Here is a 19,378-nt window from a genome sequence, read left to right on the forward strand (position 1 = left end):
CTTACACAGCCTGGAGGTGTGTTGGGTCATTGTCCTGTTGAAAAACAAATGATAGTCCCACTAAGCGCAAACCAGATGGGATGGTGTATCGCTGCAGAATGCTGTGGTAGCCATGCTTAAGTGTTCCTTGAATTCTAAATAAATCACTGACAGTGTCACCAGCAAAACACCATCACACCACCACCTCCATGCGATCATCGGTTCACCTACTCTGCGTCTCACAAAGATACGGTGATTGGAACCAAACATCTCAAATTTGGACTCATCTGACAGATTTCCACTGGTCTAATGTCTATTGCTTGTGTTTCTTGGCCCAAGCAAGTCTCTCCTTATTATTGGTGTCCTTTAGTAGTGGTTTCTTTGCAGCGATTCAACCATGAAGGCCTGATCCACGCAGTCTCCTCTGAACAGTTGATGTGTCTGTTACTTAAACTCTGTGAAGCATTTATTTGGGCTGCAATTTCTGAGGCTGGTAACTAATGAACTTATCCTGTGCAGCAGAGGTAACTCTGGGTCTTCCATTCCTGTGGCGGTCCTCGTGAGAGCCAGTTTCATCATAGCGGTTGATGGGTTTTTGCGACTGCACTTGAAGAAACTTTAGACTGACCTTCATGTCTTAAAGTAATGATGGACTGTCGTTTCTGTTTGCTTATTTGAGCTGTTCTTGACATTATGGACTCTGTCTTTTACCAAGTAGGGCTATTTTCTGTATACCACCTCTCAGTTGTGTTGTGACAAGCTATTGGCTCAAACGCGTTAAGAAAACAAATTCCACAAATGTACTTTTATCAAGGCACACCTGTTAATTGAAATGCATTCCATGTGACTACCTCGTGATGCTGTTTGAGAGAATGCCAAGAGTGCAAAGCTGTCAAGGCAAAGGGTGGCTAAAATATATTTGGATTTGTTCAACACTTTTTTTGTTTACTACATGATTCCATATTTGTTATTTCATAGTTTTGTTGTCATCAAATATTCTACAATGTAGAAAATAGTAAAAATAAACAATAAAAACCCTTGCATGCGTAGGTGTGTCCAAACTTTTAACTGGGACTGTATGTGTGTACACTGTGTGTATCTATCAGATCTAAAATAACAAAAATGTGATCAGATATTGTGATTGGGAGGAGCCTAGAGGAGTAATGTTAGACATAAGAACTTTTTACTTGCATATGAAAGTTACAGGGTTGTGTGTTTTACCAATCTAATTTCGTTATGAAGAAAATGATTTACAACATTGTCCTTTATGTGATGTTATATTCAATAGACCAGCCTCCTCTGAAAAGAAGACTCTTGACCAAATTCGACAGAACTGTGGATTGTAGTAGACGGTCAAAACTCACTCCAGCTAAAAGCAGTTCAGATGGTAAGACAGTTGACCTTTTCTAAGTAACGAATTATCAAGTAACACAATTCCCAGTACAATGAAAATGAACATTGACAAGATGGTTCATCAATGCATATTTGATTGTTTCAGGTATATTTAAAGACAGGAGAGTCTTCAAATATAATGTGGCTCTTCAACCTAATGTCACCAGGCCATATCGGTAGGTAATCCATTTAAAACAAAGGTATTTCTGAACTAGAGTACAGTACCTGTGTGTATTTGTTGTTTTCACATAGTTCAAACAACATATGTATTTTGAAATTATTTATCAAATAAAATGCATTAATTCATTCACCTAGCAGGAAATCTGTGTGTCATAGATTCTCATCACCTATATTTGTCTTTCCAGCGCTAATCAGAGATGTGTAGACACAAGGCTGAATAAGACCGAGCCACAGAAGACAACGTCAGATCCAACCGCCGAAGACCGTAAACCAGTTAGTTCCAAGACCGCTGTATTTGTCCCCCCATTCCGGAAGAATGTCAAGCTTGAGCCACAGAGGAGCAGTGGTCTTCAGGACAAGACTAGAGCGCCTGCTGTGTTTGTTTCCCCGTTTCGAAAAAACAACCGCGTAAACAAGGAGGGTTCCTTTAAGCCTTCAGAAGATAATCATTCTCCCTTCATCTCTGAAATGCCTACGAAGACCACATCTGTTCCACTTCCTGAGTACAACCCCATCACTGACACTGGTAGTGATAACGCAAAGGAGTCCATTAAGGAACATGACCCACAAAATATTGACAGAACGGACGTAGGCAATGATGGTGGCCATTGCCTTCCTGTCACCCTAGGAGGAGAGGATGCCACTGCAGAGGAGTCTATTGCAGGTCAGCTAGCCCCTGATGCCACCGGTACCCTTCTAGACGTTGTTTATGGTACAAATATAATAATTTGTCTGACCTTTTTAACCAATGTCATCTTTGGGATATTGTAGACAATGTTATTAGTTTCAACATGGTGTGACAACACGTGAAAGAAATTATGCTGATAAATTCACTGGCTTGGGACGAAATGTGTGTACTGAATCAGAACATGCATTTATCCTAAAGTAATTAACAAGAAGGCATTTGAATTGGGACTGATAAATTGTAACCGATGTGCACTTCTCAGGAGTCGACTTAATGTGAAAAAGTAGTGTGTGTGTGTAGATGCAGAGTGCTTGCAGCTGGCCCGAGACATGCAGGACATGAGGATCAGGAAGAAGAAGCGGCAGACCATTAGACCTCTCCCTGGTAGCCTGTACCTGGCCAAGACATCTGGGGTGGCCAGGCTGACCCTCAGGGAGGCTGTTGGAGGTTGGCACCCTGTACAACACACACACAAACAGGTACTGTAACTAACACACACAAACATACAGTGGCAAGAAAAAGTATGAGAACCCTTTGGAATGATCTGGATTTCTGCATAAATTGGTCATAACATTTTGATCTGAAATTCATCAAAGTCACAACAACAGACAAGCAGTCTGCTTAAACTAATAACACACACATTATTGTATTTGTTTCTTGTCTATATTGAATACATCATTTAAACATTCACAGTGTAGGTTGGGAAAAGTATGTGAACCCTTAGGCTAATGACTTCTCCAAAAGCGAATTGGAGTCAGGAGTCCGCTAACCTGGAGTCCAATCATTAAGACGAGATTGGAGATGTTGGTTAGAGCTGCCCTGCCCTGCCCTAAAATAAAAACACTCAAAGCATTTTAGTTTGCTATTCACAGGAAGCATTACCTGATGTGAACCAGGCCTCAACAAAAGAGATCTCAGAAGACCCAAGATTAAGAATTGTGGACTTGCATAAAGCTGAAAAGGCTTACAAAAGTATCTCTAAAAGCCTTGATGTTCATCAGTCCATGGTAAGATTAATTGTCTATACATGGAGAAAGTTCAGCACTGTTGCTACTCTCCCTAGGAGTGGCCGTCCTGCAAAGATGACTGCAAGAGCACAGCGCAGAATGCTCAATGAGGTTAAGAAGTGTCAGCTAAAGACTTACAGAAATCTCTGGAACATGCTAACATCTCTGTTGACGAGTCTATGATACGTAAAAAAAAAACACTAAACAAGAATGGTGTTCATGGGAGGACACCACGGAAGAAGCCACTGCTGTCCCAAAAAAAAACATTGCTGCATGTCTGAAGTTCGCAAAAGAGCATCTGGATGTTCCACAGCGCTACTGGCAGAATATTTTGTGGACAGATGAAACTACAGTTGAGTTTGTTTGGAAGGAACACACAACACTGTGGAGAGAAAAAGGTACAGCACACCAACATCAAAATCTCATCCCAACTGTAAAGTATAGTGAAGGGAGCATCATGGTTTGGAGCTGCTTTGCTGCCTCAGGGCCTGGACAGCTTGCTATCATAAACTTGGGAATTCATTTTTCCGTTGATCAAGACATTTTTCAGGAGAATGTTAGGCTATTTGTCCTCCAGTTGAAGCTCAACAGATGTTGGGTGACGCAACAGGACAACGACCCAAAACACAGAAGTAAATCAACAACAGAATGGCTTCAACAGAAGAAAATACGCCTTCTGGAGTGGCCCAGTCCGAGTCCTGACCTCGAGCAGTTCACACCAGACATCCGAAGAATGTTGCTGAACTGAAACAGTTGTGTAAAGAGAAATGGTCCAAAATTCATCCTGACCGTTGTGCAGGTCTGATCCGCAACTACAGAAAACATTTGGTTGAGGTTATTGCTGCCATTAACAAGTTATTAAATCCAAGGGTTCACATACTTTTCCCACCCAGCACTGTGAATGTTTACACGTTGTGTTCAATAAAGACATAAACACGTATAATTGTTTGTGTTATTAGTTTAAGCAGACTGTGTTTGTCTATTGTTGTGACTTAGATGAAGATCAGATGAAATTTTATGACCAATTTATGCAGAAGTCCAGGTAATTCCAAAGGGTTCACATACTTTTTCTTGCCACTGTATATTGTAACACACAAACACATACTGTAACCTACACACAAAAATATACTGAAACACAGACAAACAGGTAGTGTAACACAGACTCACAAACAGGTGTTGGAAGACACACACATAATGATACTGTAAAAACAGATAAACACACTGGATTGGTAGAGGTGGAACAGGGCTTTTGAAGTCTGATTTAGAATATGAACAATGGTGGGGGGCTGGGGGCTTGTCTGAACTTGTTAAGTGTGTTTTTTGGGGGGGGTAATGACTGATGTCTAATCCTCATTGTGGATATTACTCAGCTGTATGGCTACGGAGTGCACCGGCATGTTTCGGATATCAGCAGCGAGAGTGCCGAGGCGTTCCGCTTTGTCTGCCGACACTTCTTCAGACGCGAGGCGTTTGTAGAAGGGCGCATTCAGCTGGCCGACGGGGGGTGGCTCATCCCTCGCAATGATGGAACTGCAGGGAAACATGAGTTCCACAGGTACTGTTTTATTGATTGTTTGGAACACAAAGCATTCGTTCCAACTGATGAAGTTGTTAATTTTCAACTTTGCCGTGTATTCCCTTGAACATATTTATTATTAATTTGGATGAATGCATGTATATAACAGGTATACTGATGCTCCATCTACCACTATATCGAAATACTTTTTAGAAACAAATGAATTAAGTTTGTATTTAAATAACTAGTTAATCAACTTGAATAAATATTTGGTTTATAGGTTACATCACTGATGCTGCAGTTAACACTACATCGCAATACTTTGATGGGAAACTTGATAAAAATGTATACATTTTTAAATAATGAATTAAACTGAACATAAGCTCCCCCTCTACTTCAGAGCGTTGTGTGACAGCCCTGGCGTGGACCCCAAGCTGATCAGTGAGGACTGGGTGTTCAACCACTACCGCTGGGTGGTGTGGAAACGGGCTTGCATGGAGAGGGCATTCCCAGCGCTGATGGGCAGCCTCTGTCTCACACCAGAACAGGTGCTCCTACAACTGAAATACAGGTATGGCAGCAACCAAAAAGTTAGTTCTGGTGCAGGTCGTTGGTGCACTTTCCTTCACTAACGACCTGTATCAATGTGAGCACATCAATAGAGGACGATAGTAGAGGAACGTGCACTCGCCCTGGACCAGAGCTACCAGCAAGTAACCTCATACTGCTTAAGAACATTAAATGATTTTGAATAAAGGTTGTGAATGTGTTTTGTGTCATATACTGTACATGCCTATTCAGCCTTTTATGTGACCAGGATATTTCAATTTCTGTTTTTATATGGCGAACCCATAACAATGTGTTCAGTGCAGTGAGGTTGAAGAGAGACTTGCATACATAAACTGCAGACAAAACAAATTATTGTGCGAACTAAATGTAACACATATTTGTGTGTGTGCCACATACAATGTGGAGCTGAACCACAGCAGCAAGTAGCAAGGCTATTGTGTGTGTGTGTGTGTCAGGTACGACTTGGAGGTGGACAACAGCAAGAGGTCAGCTCTAAGGAAGATCATGGAGAGAGACGACACGGCAGTCAAGACCCTGGTGCTTTGTGTATGTGGTGTTGTCACCAAAGGCCATAATCCAACAAGGTGAAACAGAGTAGAAAAATAAGTTACTTTGTTCAATGTGCAGTTTGCCAAAATAAGTCAATTGATTTATTCAAGATTGACTTCATGTCATATAGTTCTGTAGAAATTATGTTATTATTGTTTATAACCTCGGTTCTATGAAGGTCAAGAAGGAAATGCAACAAACAGGTATGGAGCTTGCTTCCCCATGCATTTAGTGTGTTGCATTTAGTAAGCCGACTGAAAGAGAACCCTATGTGCATCACACAGGCAGAGCTGGAGTGAGACCAAGAACAAAACCCCACCTGAGAGCGCCGCAGGGTCTAAAGCGAAGTCGTCCCTTGTAGGCTTGATCTGGCTGACGGATGGCTGGTACACCATCAAGGCCCAGCTGGACGTACCACTGACCGCCATGCTCCACCGGGGCCGCCTGGCGATTGGGGGGAAGGTGCTGGTCCACGGGGCCGAGCTGGTGGGATCTCAGGATGCCTGCTCCCCGCTAGAGGCTCCCGACTCCCTCATGCTGAAGGTAAGAACTGGGTTGTGTTCATTAGGCACCAACCAGAAGAAAAGAGACTGTAAATGGGAGGAACTACTTGCACTTGTCTAATAAGAAACGCTGTTTTCCATTGCGCCCCCCAATGAACTCAAATGTAAGAAGACAATATAGCGGATATGGGCTTAGAAGACACTCAGTATTCAGAATGATATATTCCAACTACATATTACTGCATGTAAATGTACTGTAAATTCCTTTAGAATTCAGTCTGACTGTGCTACCAGTAGGGCTGGCACGGTAATTGTCTAATCGTGTAACCAACGATTATGGAACGTGGTAAATCTTTGTAGCTCCTTGTTTTAGTAAGGTGTTGTAGCAAACGAGTCTTCGGTTGCCTAGGCAACGCACCTCTCTGCAGCAGCACATGCAGCCAGGAGGAGAGTAGAAAATGTGTGTAAACCAGGCTTTGTTGATCTTTTTTTACATTTTTTATAATTGCTATTTGACCAATTTCTTTTTTAACTGACCGACAAATAATTCATCCAAAATTCCAGAACTGTCACAGCCCTAACTACCAATAACAGCTAGTACTACTACTACTACTACTACTACTACTACTACTACTACTACTACTACTACTACTACTACTACTACTACTACTACTACTACTACTACTACTACTACTACTACTACTACTACTACTACTACGGATGGATCTTCCCTGGTCATTTTCAGTAGGGCACACGAGTCCTGCACAGACATGATTTTTAAGCCCTACCCATGCCCGATTGCTTCTGCCAAATTTAAGGCCCGGCCTTGCCCAAAATCTAAAATAACTTCCTCCATTAGTAAATCCATTAGCTGTTCCTCTCTGTCACTTGCTCTCTGCACGCTGCTCGCTCTGCTCATGGATGCTCTGAGTATCCATAGCAACGACTCCACTGAGGCTGCTCTGCTCAATGACGAGACATGAGAGCAGTTAGCTGTTAGCTACTTTTCGTCACTCTAAAATCTGACAACTCAAGGACCGTTATTCTTTTCTGTGAAATAATCTGTCCTGTTTTGTACTGTATTTGACGAGGTTGAAGCACTTCTGACACCATGTTATGATCTTAGTCAGATAAGACTGTACTGCGCAGCAGAGCACGAGCAAATGTGTCCGCTTCAAAATGTTAGGGATCAATTTAGTGATACCCGAGCCCTAAATGGCCCTAAACCGACGTATAATGTCGGGCTCGGTTCGAGTAGCAGAGCTCTAGGGCATACTTTAACAAAACATTTTGCCACTGCTGTCGGCGTATGCACTCTAGGGACCTCAATGGTATAGCAACAAGTTGGGTTGTACCCACCCTCCCTTAGCCTGTATTTTCCATTAACAGTATTGTCCCATACACACTCCTTTTGGATTAATTTGGGATTGGGCATAACCTAAAGCGAAACATTTTTGTTTTGTTTGAGCAGTGATTTTGAATGCAATTGCTCTTACCTAGCTCCGGGGACGAAAGCAGTTGATAGGCTACAGGGGGAAGCTGCAAGATAATGAATTTAACTGATTGGAAGTGTTTGTTATTGGTTAAGTTCCGATGGTACCTCCGCATTACACTCCATTTTAGACTTATTTCTTCTGTTTTGTGCCTAATGAACACGACCCTGATGCATGTGGTTTCAGATTGGGGCCAACGGCACCAGAGCGGCGCGTTGGTACACCAGGCTAGGGTTCTACAGCAACCCTAGTCCGTTCCTCCTCCCCCTCTCCTCCCTCTACAGCAACGGAGGCCCCGTGGGCTGTGTGGACATTGTGGTGCTGAGGAGCTACCCTACCCAGGTGTGTTTCACTGTACACGTTAGCGCTGGTCCATTGTGTTAGTGTGCGTTTACCATTTAGTGGAGGAACATGTACTAATGACCTGAACCAGAGCTAGGCACATCATCCACTTAATGAATCCCCTAAGAAGGCATTGCTAGGTGCAGGAATTTTTCCCAGATCACGTAACCTGAACAAGGAAAAACTCTGGACCCCTAGCTGTGAGTGATGTAGTCTGAGAGGGCGTGTTGCATATGTATAACTTAGGCCCATGTAAAACTCCTGGCCCTTGGTGAGAGGTTTATTCAGAGAGGTTGTGTGTGTGTCCCTCCAGTGGATGGAGAAGAAGTCGAACGGAGGGTTTGTGTTCCGCGCAGGCCGTGCAGAGGAGAGGGAGGCGCGGCGTCATGGCGACGCCAAACACAGAGCCATGGAGATCCTGTTCGCCAAGATCCAGGCCCAGTTTGAGAAGGAGGAGGACGGTAGGAAATCCTGGTTCCATCTCAAATGGCAACCTATTCCCTATACAGTGCGCTACTTTTGATCAGGGTCCGTAAGGAATAGGGTGCCCCTATTACTGTCTATTATTACCGACAGGGTTTGTTGAGGTTTGATAAGATCTGCCAATCATATTACCAGTTCAATTTTCTAGTTTGATTTAGTCCATAGACTTGTTCAGGTTCCTATATCTCAAATACAAATTATTTTCATGTTCCTGCATGTATTATGTATTGCAAATTCTTATAGAATTTAGTCTGACTGCTACCAATAACAACAACTACTACTACTTCCTACTAATACTAATCTTCCAGAGTCATTTTCAGCAGGGCACACTGTAGCAAAACATTTTGCGATGTACATCTGTGTCAGTTCAGGTCCCGCCTCCCCATTTCACTCAGTTACAAAACCTTTTCCGCCTACTGAACATGACCCAACAGTTTGCGGTAAACCCAGAGGCCGGAGACGGACCCTGCGTGGTCGAGACATTGAGACACTGCTGGACGGGGAGGAGCTGTACGGCGCAGTGGAGAATGACCCAGTATATCTGGAGGTGACCATAATCACCCTGTCCAAATCCATTTGATCAACATTGTTGGGTTTAATTAAATAAAGCATCAACCTAATGGGATCTGATCAAAAGTGGTGCACTAAATATACAATAGGGTGCCATTTGGGGCATAGCCCTTGCTAGGAAGGAGTCTTAGTTATGGTTAAGGATACATGACTGGCCATATCAAATCAGTTATGTGTAGTCACTTTTATATGATGCTTTATTTCAATCCCACCAATGTTGATCAAACTGATTTGGTTAGATGGATGTCCAAAACAAGTGTAAAAAAAAAACGAGTGATGACAGACAACCATCCATGATTCTGATGTTTGATGTTGACAAAAGTTTACTCTTTTTGGTCTTTGTGTCAATATATCCTCATAACAGTTGAGCAAAACATAATAATTTCATACATTTATTTATACAGGGAAAAATGGCAAGTGTACAGTTAAAAATATAAATTGGGAATTAAAACAACTTGAGTCCTATGTAGACCTACTGACTTTCATATTGTTTTGTGCTAGGGCCGTCTGAGTGAGCAGCAACGGGAGGCGTTGAACAGCTACAGGCGTTGTGTTGGTGAGAGGAGGCAAGCGGCACTGCAGGAGCGGTTCCGCCAGGCTCTGGAAAGCACCCAGGAGGGCGAGGGCGGGAGCTGTCACAACCGAGACGTGACCGCCATCTGGAAGCTCAGCGTTGCTGACTCCAGGGCCAAGCCGGGCAGCAATGGTGTGAATGGATCTTTGTATATAGCACAATCAGGGATGTAGTGGAGCCTTTTTTTCCTAACTTTATTCAGACCAAGGAGAAAGTAAAAGGGATACAGATATGGGAAAAGAGAAAGTTAGAAGGTCAACACAGGGATTTCACCCCGGACTCCAAAGGGGTAGTATACCAGCGTTCATCCTTGTTTAATTCTTGGTTTCTCACCCAACCAACACCCTCCTTCCAGCAGTGTACCTGTTGAATATCTGGCGCCCCTCCATGGATCTGCAGTCCTTGCTGAAGGAGGGCTGTCGATACAGGGCCTACCAACTATCCACGTCGGAGGGCAAGAAACGAGCCGGTAACACCTCCATTCAGCTCACCGCCACCAAGAAAACCCAGTTCCAGAATTTACAGGTAACACTGAACTTAAACGGCACAGTATACGAATATAAATTCTAAAATGATCTTTCCCAATCTCAAATCAACCCTAAACTATACCCTAGGCACTTGTGTATACACTCACCGGCCATTTTATAAGGTACACCCATCTAGTATTGGGTTGGGCCTCCAGAACAGCCTGAATTCTTTGGCATGGATTCTTGCCAGGAAAACATTCCCCACACCAGTAAACCACCAGCCTGTACCAGGCAGGATGGGTCCATGGACTCATGCTGCTTACGCCAAATCCTGACTCTGCTGTTACTATGATGCAACAGGAACTGGGATTCGTCGGGCCAGGCAATGTTTTTCCACACCTCAATTGTCCAGTGTTGGTGATTGTGTGCCCACTGGAGCTGCTTCGTGTTTTTAGCTGATAGGAGTGGAACCCGGTGTGGTAACCTTCTGCAATAGCCCGTCCGTGACAAGAATCGACGAGTTGTGTGTTCCGAGATGCCGTTCTGCACACCGCGGTTGTATTGCACTGTTTGTCTGTTTGGGCCCCGCCTGTTAACTTGCACGATTCTTGCCATTTTCCTTCGACCTCTCATCAACAAGCTGTTTTTGCCCACAGGACTGCCACTGACTGGATGTTTTTTTGTTCATTGCACCAATATCGGTAAACCCGAGACAGTCGTGCGTGAAAAGCCTAGGAGGGCGCCCTTTTCTAACGATCAATCGAATAGTAACTGAATGCCTTGATGCCTGTCTGCCTGCTTTATATAGGAAGCCACGGCCACGTGACTCACTGCCGTGAACGGGGTGGAGTATGTAAAATAAACTGGCCGGTAAGTATAAACAATGTCGTGGACGAATCAGAATTAGTTGGGTAACATAGATAATTAAGATGTTTTATTAGTATAATATGCTTATTTGAGGTACTTGTCATTAGAAAGTGTCCATTGGACTCTGGTGTCTTTTCAGTTGCACGTCTACCTTAGCTGGAGCTCAGACACTTGGGGCCCAGAGAGGGGAGAGGTCAGACTTGTCGTCATGGGAATGTGTCTTTACCTATTTCTTAAACCATGTGAAGGGATGCGTTATTAATGGGGAACCAATGACTTGTCTCCACAATGTCTGTGAGCAAGTCACTCCCTCCTTTTCTTTATTGTGGGGAGGATTATGGCAGTAAATGGACCCTTGTATGTCCTCTCTAAGATCTCACACTTTTCCTGTGATATTATATGGCCTAGAGGCTCACTCCCCAGTGAGCCTGTCCAGGAGTAGGGTCAAGAGGGGGTTTGCTTGAGATGGGAGTATCTAGAGTTGACAATTGATATATGCCATTGGATGAAATAGTTCTGTTCAATACCGTACCAGGGAGGGACGGTTCTAAGGAGACCAGATACTGGGCTATACCATTAATCCTGTTGACATAGCAGTTACTGTCTGATGTGTTTTATTGATATCTGTCATACAAAACTTAACCTTTGTGAACTGTTACTAAGTATCTGTGGTTTGTCAATGTACGTTGAAGGGGCTGTATCGTTGCTATAAAAGATCCCTGTAGCCATTCTGTAATCACCTTGTTCAATGATTCATTCGAGAGAGTGCATTATTGGGGGTCAAGAACTTTTGCAAAAGTATCTTAAGTATTAAAGATGTAGTTTAACTCAGACTGGTGTGTTTGTAAATCCTCATTTGGTAATGCCACCACAACAACCCTTGACTTTTTCCACATTTTGTTGTTCCTAGGTGGAATTAAGTCTCTAAGAGCGTTCCACACATGGATTGTGCAACATTTGCCGATTTTTTTATTATTTAAAAAAATGATTTCAAGCTCTGTTATATTGGTTGTTGACCAGTAGCTAGGTTTAAATCCAATTTACTACAGATTTTCATGCATAAATACAATATGGTTATATCAATATTTGCGCATAAAAGCAGTTCCACTGCCATAGATTTAAGTCAAAACACATTGTATTAGTCTAGCAAAATTTACTCGGCACCTCGCAAACATTCACGGTCTTCTTGGTAAGCAACTCCTGTGTAGATATTGCCTTGAGTTTTAGGTTATTGTTCTGCTGAAAGGTGAATTCATCTCCCAGTGTCTTGTGGAAAGCAGACTGAACCAGGTTTTTCTCTAGGATTCCGTTTTTTTTTTTTTTTTTATCCTGGAAAAACTACCCAGTCCTTAACAATTACTAGCATACCCATAACATGATGCAGCAACCACTATGCTTGAAAATATGGAGAGTGGTACTTACTAATGTGTTGTATTGGATTTGCTCCAAACATAACACATTTGTATTCAGGACAAAAAGTGAATTGCAACAAGGCACTAAGGTAATACAGCAACAAATGTGGCAAAGCAAACAGGATGCATCTTTTTGAATATTTTTATTCTATACAGGCTTCCTTTTCACTCTGTCAATTAGGTTAGTATTGTGTAGAAACTATTGTTGAGCCATCCTAATTTTTCCCCTCACAGCCATTTAAACTCGAACTGTTTTAAAGTCACAGTTGGTCTCATGGTGAAATCCCTGAGTGGTTTCTTCCGGCAACGGAGTTAGGAAGGATGCCTATCTTTGTAGTGACTGGGTGTATTGATGCACCATCCAAAGTGTAATTAATAACTTCACCATGCTCAATAGGTGCCCTTTGACGTATTGGAAAACCTCCCTGGTCTTTGTGGTTGAATGTCTTTTGAAATTCACTGTATGTGTGGGGGGTACTAACAGAGATAAGGTAGTCATTCCAAAATAATATTAAACACCATTATTGCACACAGTGAGTCCATGCAACTTATGTGACTTGTTAAGCAAATGTTTACTCCTGAACTCATTTAGGCTTGCCATAACAAAGGGGTTGAATACTGACTCAAGGCATTTCAGCTTTTCATTTGTAAACATAAAAACAAAACACAATGTCAAAGTGGAATTATATGTGTAGGCCAGGGACAAAAAAATCTAAATTTATCAATTTTGAATTCTGTCTGTAACACAACAAAATGTGGAATAAGTCAAGGGGTGTGAATACTTTCTGAAGACACTGTATTACACTGATTTAATCCTCCCAGGTTCTCACACGTGGCAAGGGTTTTAGGGATTGATTTGGAATTGGTTGTCTCGTGTCATTGTCTCCATCACCCAGGCTTCTGCAGGGTGGTTGTCTGAGCGTTTTCAAGCCCGAGAGGCGGTCGGTTTTCGCGTTCTCCTGAACCGGGACTTAAAGCCGCTCTGTGGAGAGGTGGATCTGGTGGGCTACGTCATCTCCATCACAGACAGACAAGGTGGGTTGTTCATCAGGGCACACAACTGAAATGTTTTGCGACAAATTAGCGTCTCTAAATGTCCCTCCCTGTTTAAGTCCGTTTTCTTATTTTTGGTACCTGATGGACAGGACCCTGTTTGGTCTGTAAATAGTTCAATTCTCAACTAGGTTATTCAGTTCAATTGATTTTATTCATCTCCCAAAGGGCTTATAATGTGACAGGCAGACAATATAACAATAGGGACAAATCAGACCTGGGTTCAAATACATGCATATTTAAAGATCCAAATGCAGCTTTTATTTATGTGTGTGTGTGTGTGTGTGTGTGTGTGTAACAATTAAGTACATTTTAATGTGATTTGTTTTTTAATTAAAATGGTCAAAAAGCAACAAATAGCTTTTCTCAAGCAATAATTTTGCCAGCACTGTCTGGGAGTGGTCTGAGTGGGGAGGGGAAAACTGAAAACTAGCTGTTATTGGCAGAGATGTTTGGAACTCTCTTTCTTATTGGTCTGTTAACTAATTTAATGCCTGGTGATGTCAGCAGTCCGGCCAAAACTCCATCCCGCCAAGTCAGGCTAAAATTTCAGGCGGTCTTTTCAAACCGCTCTTAATCTAAAAAGGCATAATCATTTATTATTCCAACCTCGTAGTATGGAAATATATGTAAAGCGCAGGAAAATCACGTTTGACTGCACTGGGCATTTATGTACTTTTGTGTGAACATTTTTTAAATGTTCGAATATAATTAGTTGTAAATACATGCCAATACTTTCCACGTTTTTTTTCCAAATACATTACAATGTTCAACTACTTTTATTTTATTTTGTCTAAATACTTACTTCAAAATGTATTATGATAATTTAAATAAATAGTATTTGAACACAGTTCTGGGACAAATACATAACCAACAACACATTTGGAAATGGTATATCAAGAACAAGAGTGAACAGATGGATTTGACCAACTCTGTTGACACGCTATGCCTGCAGGTCACTCTCCAGTGGTGTATCTAGTGGATGGCTGGCTGGACTTTGTCAAGGTCCGCTGCTGCAGCAGTCTGGTCCAGCAGGGCTTGGAGGAGGTGGTCAAGCCTCTGGCTCTGGTGGCCCTCAGTAACCTTCAGCTCAGAGCCCATCCCTCCTCCCCCATCCACAGCGCCATCCCTGGCCTATACGCTGGAGATCTGGTCTCGTTTTCCACCAACCCTAAGGAGCCACATCTACAGGAGGCTGCCGCTCAACTCAGGACCCTTGTCCAGGTAGCTAGGGATTGAGGGCATTTGACGGTTTTGAAACGTCACAATCAAACCTGGAGTGTGATAGACAGAAAAGCTGTTATACAGGGAAATTGGACACGTTATTCCTCTGAGGTCAAGATTTGTCTTCCTCACTGCCACTGATTTGAGGATATTTGCATTTGTTGTGTGTGGTTTGAGCAGGGCCAGGAACACTTCTTCAGGACTGCAGAGGAGAGGTTATGTAACTTAGTCCAGGGGTCTGTCCAGTGTCTTCCTCTGCCGCCATGGACTCCAGGCTGGAAAGCAGATGCCAAACCAGATGCAAGGACTACTGTGAGTTTTTGTTGGTTTCCCAATCAGACAACTATTCTGGTGAAGCTGGAATGAAAGTTTATTAAAAAAAAATACAAAATTACATTCCTATGTACGCAACACAAGTCTGTATCAATGTTATTCACCACTACACATCAAGTCACATCTACACATTGTACATTAAATTAACAAAGAGTGTGTGTCAGGGTTCGCCGAAGGTGCTTAACCTCCCTGGGCAAGTCAACAGCCAGTGGAATCATGTGGCGCAAAATACAAATACCTCGTAAATGCTATAACTTCAATTTCTCAAACATATGACTATTTTACACCATTTTAAAGACAAGACTCTCGTTAATCTAACCACACTGTCCGATTTCAAAAAGGCTTTACAGCGAAAGCAAAACATTAGATTATGTCAGGAGAGTACCCTGCCAAAAATAATCGCACAACCATTTTCAAAGCATGCATATATGTCACAAAAACCAAAACCACAGCTAAATGCAGCACTAACTTTTGATGATCTTCATCAGATGACACTCCTAGGACATTATGTTATACAATACATGCATGTTTTGTTCAATCAAGTTCATATTTATATCAAAAACAGCTTTTTACATTAGCATGTGATGTTCAGAACTAGCATACCCACCGCAAACTTCCGGTGAATTTACTAAATTACTCACGATAAACGTTTACAAAATACATAACAATTATTTTAAGAATTATAGATACAGAACTCCTTTATGCAATCGCGGTGTCAGATTTTAAAATAGCTTTTCGGTGAAAGCACATTTTGCAATATTCTGAGTAGATATCACGGCTAGCTAATTTGACACCCACCAAGTTTGGCCCTCACCAAACTCAGATTTACTATAAGAAAAATTGGATTACCTTTGCTGTTCTTCGTCAGAATGCACTCCCAGGACTTCTACTTCAACAGTAAATGTTTTGGTTCGAAATAATCCATAGTTATATTGAAATAGCTCCGTTTTGTTCATGCGTTCAGGTAACTATCCGAAGGGTGACGCGCGGGCGCATTTCGTGACAAAAAAAATCAAAATATTCCATTACCGTACTTCGAAGCATGTCAAACGCTGTTTTAAAATACATTTTTATGCGATTTTTCTCGGAAAATAGCGATAATATTCCAACCGGGCGACGTTGTATTCGTTCAAAGACTGAACGAACAAAATGGAGAATTCACATGAATGCGTATCTCCAGTGTCACTGTCCCCAGGCAGGCCAGTAAGAAACAGAGCTGCTGTACTTAGCCCAGAAACCGCAGAGCTCTCATTCCACTTTCTGGTGCCTTCTGAGGGCCAATGGAAGCCTTAGAAAATGTCACGTTACAGCAGAGATGCTGTATTTTTGATAGAGATAACCTAGAAGGACAACAAATTGTCAGACAGGGCACTTCCTGCATGGAATCTTCTCAGGTTTTGGCCTGCCATATGAGTTCTGTTATACTCAGACACCATTCAAACAGTTTTAGAAACTTTAGAGTGTTTTCTATCCAAATCTACTAATTATATGCATATTATAGTTTCTGGGCAGGAGTAGTAACCAGATTAAATCGGGTACGTTTTTTATCCGGCCGTGCAAATACTGCTCCCTAGCCCCAACAGGTTAAAGTACTGGAATTTGGCACTCTGAAATAGAATACTTTGAAAATCAGACATTTTCTCAAGTTGGTAATTGAAAAGTAATTGAATTTAAATGAGAGAACAGACAAATAATATGTTTAAATGAAAAATGTATTGGTCTTGCGAATTAATTTCCGGGCAGACTACCGAGTATTATTTCCTCGTGTTTCGTGCTGTGGTTGCCAGGCGAGCTCGCTCATTCTACCCACATTGCCACTCAGCCAGGAAGGTACAGAACTGACTGATTAGGTGCCGCCAAATGTCACATCGATAGCTAAAATGCTGGGTAGATTCAAATCCTGCCTTTTATGGGTATGGAAAATGTCTGGGATCTTTCATTTCAGCTCATGAAACATGGGACCAACACTTTACATGTTGCGTCTTATATTTTTGTTTTGCGAGCATGGGTGAATCGGCCCTGAAGAGTCACGAGAAGGGGGAAAAAGACAAATTGTGACTTTCTCTAAAACAACCTTTTGCCAATCGCCTCATTCATATATCAAGCGGGTTCTGGTGGCTGTTCACATGCCGTTTTCCTCACACAGCCCTCCCGCCCGGCGACACTAAAGCTGCCACTCGGAAGCTAGACGCTTTTTCGTAGCTATTAAGTAGGAGATTCCCAAATGCCCAATTAAAAAGTAATTAAGCTGTAATTGTGAGGTCATTTAAAACAAAATATATTTAACCTTTTTTATTTAACTAGGCAAGTCAGTTAATAACCAATTCTATTTTACAATGACTGCCTAACCCGGACGACACTGGGCCAATTGTGCGCCGCCCAATGGGACTCCCAATCACGGCCGGTTGTGATACAGCCTGGAATCGAACCATGGTCTGTAGTGACGCCTCTAGCGCTAAGATGCAGTGTCTAAGACCGCTGCGCCTCTCGGGAGTAATGCAAATAGGGAATGTGTGTTCATCAGTAGGCATCTCCCAAAATCATCAGTACTGACTTAACACTCATGTATATGTAGTGAAACAACGTAGTGAAACAACGTATTATTGAGTAGAACTTGTAAGGTAGTGATGAATCGTTAGCCACAACCTCATGGGAAAAAATTATATCTACTGCCATCTGGCAGCAACTAGAAACAATTGCATAGTACTAACTATTACAAATTGATGGGCCTTGAAAGTAAATATTAGTGCTTGAAAAAGTACTTGAAAGTCCTTGAATTTGACTTGCCACTCTCTGTACGAACATTTTAGTGTGTGTTGTCTTCCAGATGACACCCCAGCAGTCAGTTCGAAGCGTTGGCCCCTTCACCCCCCTGAACAGGGTCGTCCACCCTCCACCCACCTGCTCCTCAGGGGGGGACAACAAAGACCCCAAGAGCCTGAAAAAAAAGAGGGGCCTGGACTACCTGTGTCGCATCCCCTCTCCCCCTCCACTCTGCCCCTTGGGCACCATGACCTTACCCTTGCCGTGCGTCAGCAAGACCTTCAACACCCCTCGCAGGGCCGAGACCCACCGGATCCTAAAGACACCTCTGGCCACCGCTCCACAGCATGTCCACCTGCCCCTAGAGGATGAGTGGGTGGAGGATGAAGAGCTGGTCATGATTGACACTCAGGCCCTACACGATGACATAGGGATAGACACGTGACAGAGAATGTATTGGACTGTTATTTTGAAGGTTTCAGAAAACCTCAGCACCAGTGGGTGGCTGGTCAGCTTCTCCGAGCCCACATGTTGAATTTGTGTGTTGGGAATCCACCTAGAAAGATGTAGTGCCTTTTGTAAGCTACGGGGGGGAGAGAATTTTAGAGAGGCTAACCATGACATGATTGGTGCCAGGTGAATGTTAACACTAGCAAAATGTAGGAAGATTATCATATGGAGTTGTTTGTAACATCAGGCTGAATCAAGTTAGGATTTGGTCCATCTTGCCTTTTTGGGCCAAAGTATTGACGCCAACAAGGAGCCCAACAAAATGCATCGGAATGAAAAGGGGTCGTCTTGGAGAACTCCTGAAATAGTTTAGTGAAATGGCATTAGAAGAACCGACACGAACTGTATAATATAAATGAAAAAATACTGTAACATTTTTGTCCTTGTGTTTTATGACCTTTTGTCGCTTGCATCTGCATGTTCACAATAAATGTTCTAAAGTATTGGTAATATGAGTATTTTGTGTAATTTATAAACAGGATTTTACTGGTGTGGTCAAACACTTAAACAGCAACAGCAGGTGGCGATGTCGCTGCGAATCTGCCTCCATTGTTTTCACAAACAGTCGGTCTTCCTGTTAATTTCCATAAACAAAATGTTACCTAGCTAATTTAAAATCATGAAAATGTATCATAACATGTAATACTTCAACTTCATCACTTTATGGTAAGTAGCTAATTCATTAGCACAATTCTGGTGGCTGCCTATGGCTATTTTATCAGTTATCAAAATCTTGCCAAGCACTAACTTTGAAAGACTTGCTTTAACATTGGCTAGCTTGCTAATGTTTGTAGCTATACTCCGTTGTAGCGGGATACTCTTAGTTTCATCTAGATTGTATATTTTGAATAGCTTTAAATAATATAAAATACTTTTTCTCATGTTGGCTTGCTAGCCATCTATTTA

General features: G+C 42.4%; 1 protein-coding gene across 14 annotated transcripts in view; it reads left to right on the forward strand.

The window, feature by feature from the left end:
* brca2 (BRCA2 DNA repair associated) overlaps positions 1–18,922 on the forward strand; it is a 43,089-nt gene extending 24,167 nt beyond the window's left edge. For 10 of the 14 annotated variants that reach the window (XM_029772135.1, XM_029772134.1, XM_029772130.1 and 7 more), the window contains 17 exons: positions 1,268–1,366; positions 1,478–1,547; positions 1,737–2,263; positions 2,537–2,715; positions 4,614–4,798; positions 5,160–5,330; positions 5,785–5,913; positions 6,163–6,421; positions 8,061–8,216; positions 8,530–8,677; positions 9,134–9,246; positions 9,771–9,975; positions 10,199–10,368; positions 13,486–13,624; positions 14,598–14,866; positions 15,047–15,178; positions 18,027–18,922. In XM_029772135.1, the coding sequence (XP_029627995.1) occupies positions 1,268–1,366; positions 1,478–1,547; positions 1,737–2,263; positions 2,537–2,715; positions 4,614–4,798; positions 5,160–5,330; positions 5,785–5,913; positions 6,163–6,421; positions 8,061–8,216; positions 8,530–8,677; positions 9,134–9,246; positions 9,771–9,975; positions 10,199–10,368; positions 13,486–13,624; positions 14,598–14,866; positions 15,047–15,178; positions 18,027–18,407 (3,332 nt within the window). In that variant the 3' untranslated portion in view covers positions 18,408–18,922. Of the gene's footprint in view, positions 1–1,267; positions 1,367–1,477; positions 1,548–1,736; positions 2,264–2,523; positions 2,716–4,613; positions 4,799–5,159; positions 5,331–5,784; positions 5,914–6,162; positions 6,422–8,060; positions 8,217–8,529; positions 8,678–9,133; positions 9,247–9,770; positions 9,976–10,198; positions 10,369–11,118; positions 11,251–13,485; positions 13,625–14,597; positions 14,867–15,046; positions 15,179–18,026 lie in introns of those variants that run through there. The other 4 variants (XM_029772138.1, XM_029772141.1, XM_029772145.1 and 1 more) reach the window with 4 other exon arrangements.
* Positions 18,923–19,378: the final 456 nt, after the last annotated feature.

The sequence above is a fragment of the Salmo trutta genome, chromosome 13, assembly GCF_901001165.1.
Source record: "Salmo trutta chromosome 13, fSalTru1.1, whole genome shotgun sequence".
Classification (NCBI taxonomy): Eukaryota; Metazoa; Chordata; class Actinopteri; order Salmoniformes; family Salmonidae; genus Salmo; species Salmo trutta.